We start from the raw sequence: 1,960 nt of genomic DNA, 5'->3' as shown, positions 1-1,960 counted from the left end.
TATACTGATCACATCTTATTTGATGATATTTTTGGAAATTTTGCTTTTATTTATTGGAATCACAACGTGCTTACTAAAGTAGTATAACTTGTTTCATATGTGTGAACCAACTATATAAAAAAGCTAAATTTTCAAAAATTTTGTGAAATATGACTAGGGTTAAAAAATCACATATTTCCGGTATCGTTTATGCCCTGATAAAAGCGGTTAATTTAGTCCACTTACAAATTAGTAAAACGAACATTTTTTCGGGAAAGTTCATTAACTCATCTTGAATAAATTTTAAAAATTTCAGAAACACAATGAATGTTGAAAAGAATGTGTTGCTTCCATTTAGCTTTATTATAAATAAAAAACATTTTAATAGTATAAATATTAATGTAGATAGATATTTAAGACTAATAAGTTAATTTTTTAAAGTCAACGTTCAATTCATATTTCAATACTTCCATTCATATTCGATGGAATCAAGGCTAATTAATCCCTTTAAAAATTTGAGAGATTTAAGTGATGTAGATTTATGATGTAATTAATAAAGTTATAATATTTCCTACTTAAACGACGTGAGCTCTATCGATTTCGTCGCATAGGTCCAAATATTTAGGCGGTCAAACCTTTTCTGCCAAAATTTGGGATTTCGAAATTTTCAAACCAAATATTTTGAAAAATTTCAAAGCCTCATTTTATCTTTTTATAAACTCTCTAGCTCTCCCACTTCATGTTCTCTCTCACAAACTAATATGGGATCAGTATCTCTTCTTCCTCCTCTCTCTCTCTGATCTCACCCCCTCTTTTCTCCCTCCTACTTCGATGTTCTCTCTCTTTCATGTTCATCTCTCTTCTTCTTCTTCCTCGTTCTCTCCTCTTCTTCTTCCTCAGAACCCAACCCCTCTCCACCAGATCCGGCCTCCTCCCTCTCCCTCTTCCTCTTCTTTTCCCTTACCATCACCCAGCCCTCACTCTCTTCCTCTCCACCAAATCCAGCCTCGTCCCTCTCTGAATCGTACCCTAACCCAACCCCTTGCTATGTCCAACTCCTTCACCTTGACACCGCCGCCTCCTAGAGTCGAACCAAATCGCTCTCTACTCCCTCGACGTCGTCGACGACCAAGGTAAAATACAAATCCGTGCTTGTTTCTTCATATTGAATCTATGTATTTAGTGCAAATTTATATGGGTGTATGTGGTTTTGCAGTGGGTCGGTTACGGTTTCGGTCTCGACAAGGGAAGTCGTCTCCTGTCGGGTTCACAATGTGGTGGTGCGTGGCGGCGTAGGAGGGAGGAGGTGGGGCTGAATTAGAATTGTGTGAGGGGTGTATGAAATTGTGAATGAAATTAGGGAGTTGTGGAGGGAATTGTGAATGTAATTGTTAGTTTATTTTGTGACGGATGGGCGTCGGCAGTGGTTATTTTGGTGGGAGAGCTCGGCGGTGGGTTTTGTGGGTAGAGGAAGGTGGCGGTGATGCGTGGTGGTGTTAATTTGGTGTGGGAATAGAAGAACAGAAAAAGAAAAAAGAAACTAAAAGAAAAATGAACTACAAAAAAGAAAATAAAAATAAATTAAAATGTTTTTATTAATTTAATATCATTTAATGTTTACTTAAATGAAATTAAATTAATTAAAACATTTTTTTTAAATATTGTAAACACCATATCGACGAAATGTTTTGTCGCCTTAGAGAACTATGTTCGTTGCTTAAGTATTCAGGCGATGACATGACTTTCGTCGCTTAGGTGGTCACTTATGAGACAAAATATATATTTTTGTCGCTTAAGAACTTATGAGACGCGTCATATGCGACTAATCTTAAGTGACAAATTTTAGGGTTTAGGCGACAAAATTTACCTGTTGCTTAATTTTTTATTTTTTTTCCTAGTAGTGGAAAAGTATGTAATAACCTATTTTAGGTTGTGATGAATATATTTCATGCCCGATAGGCTAATCAAAAAAAATAATATA

At 35.7% G+C, this 1,960-nt stretch overlaps 1 protein-coding gene across 1 annotated transcript; it reads left to right on the top strand.

Annotated features, from left to right (window-relative positions):
- Nucleotides 1-738: 738 nt before the first annotated feature.
- Nucleotides 739-1,556, top strand: LOC101303202. The gene is made up of 2 exons (XM_004294399.1): nt 739-1,112; nt 1,196-1,556. The coding sequence occupies exons 1-2, from the start codon at nt 811-813 to the stop codon at nt 1,293-1,295; spliced, it is 402 nt and encodes a 133-aa protein (XP_004294447.1). The 5' UTR covers nt 739-810; the 3' UTR covers nt 1,296-1,556.
- The last annotated feature ends 404 nt before the right edge of the window (nt 1,557-1,960 follow it).

Source organism: Fragaria vesca, linkage group LG3, assembly GCF_000184155.1.
Source record: "Fragaria vesca subsp. vesca linkage group LG3, FraVesHawaii_1.0, whole genome shotgun sequence".
Classification (NCBI taxonomy): Eukaryota; Viridiplantae; Streptophyta; class Magnoliopsida; order Rosales; family Rosaceae; genus Fragaria; species Fragaria vesca.
This window is presented reverse-complemented; position numbering and strand designations above follow the sequence as displayed.

Bases quoted from the DNA above. Each gene is read 5' to 3' on its own strand.
- LOC101303202 (XM_004294399.1), top strand. From the start codon at position 811: ATGTTCTCTCTCTTTCATGTTCATCTCTCTTCTTCTTCTTCCTCGTTC. The intron at 1,113-1,195 runs GTAAAATACAAA...GTGGTTTTGCAG, and splicing joins CGACGTCGTCGACGACCAAG to TGGGTCGGTTACGGTTTCGG.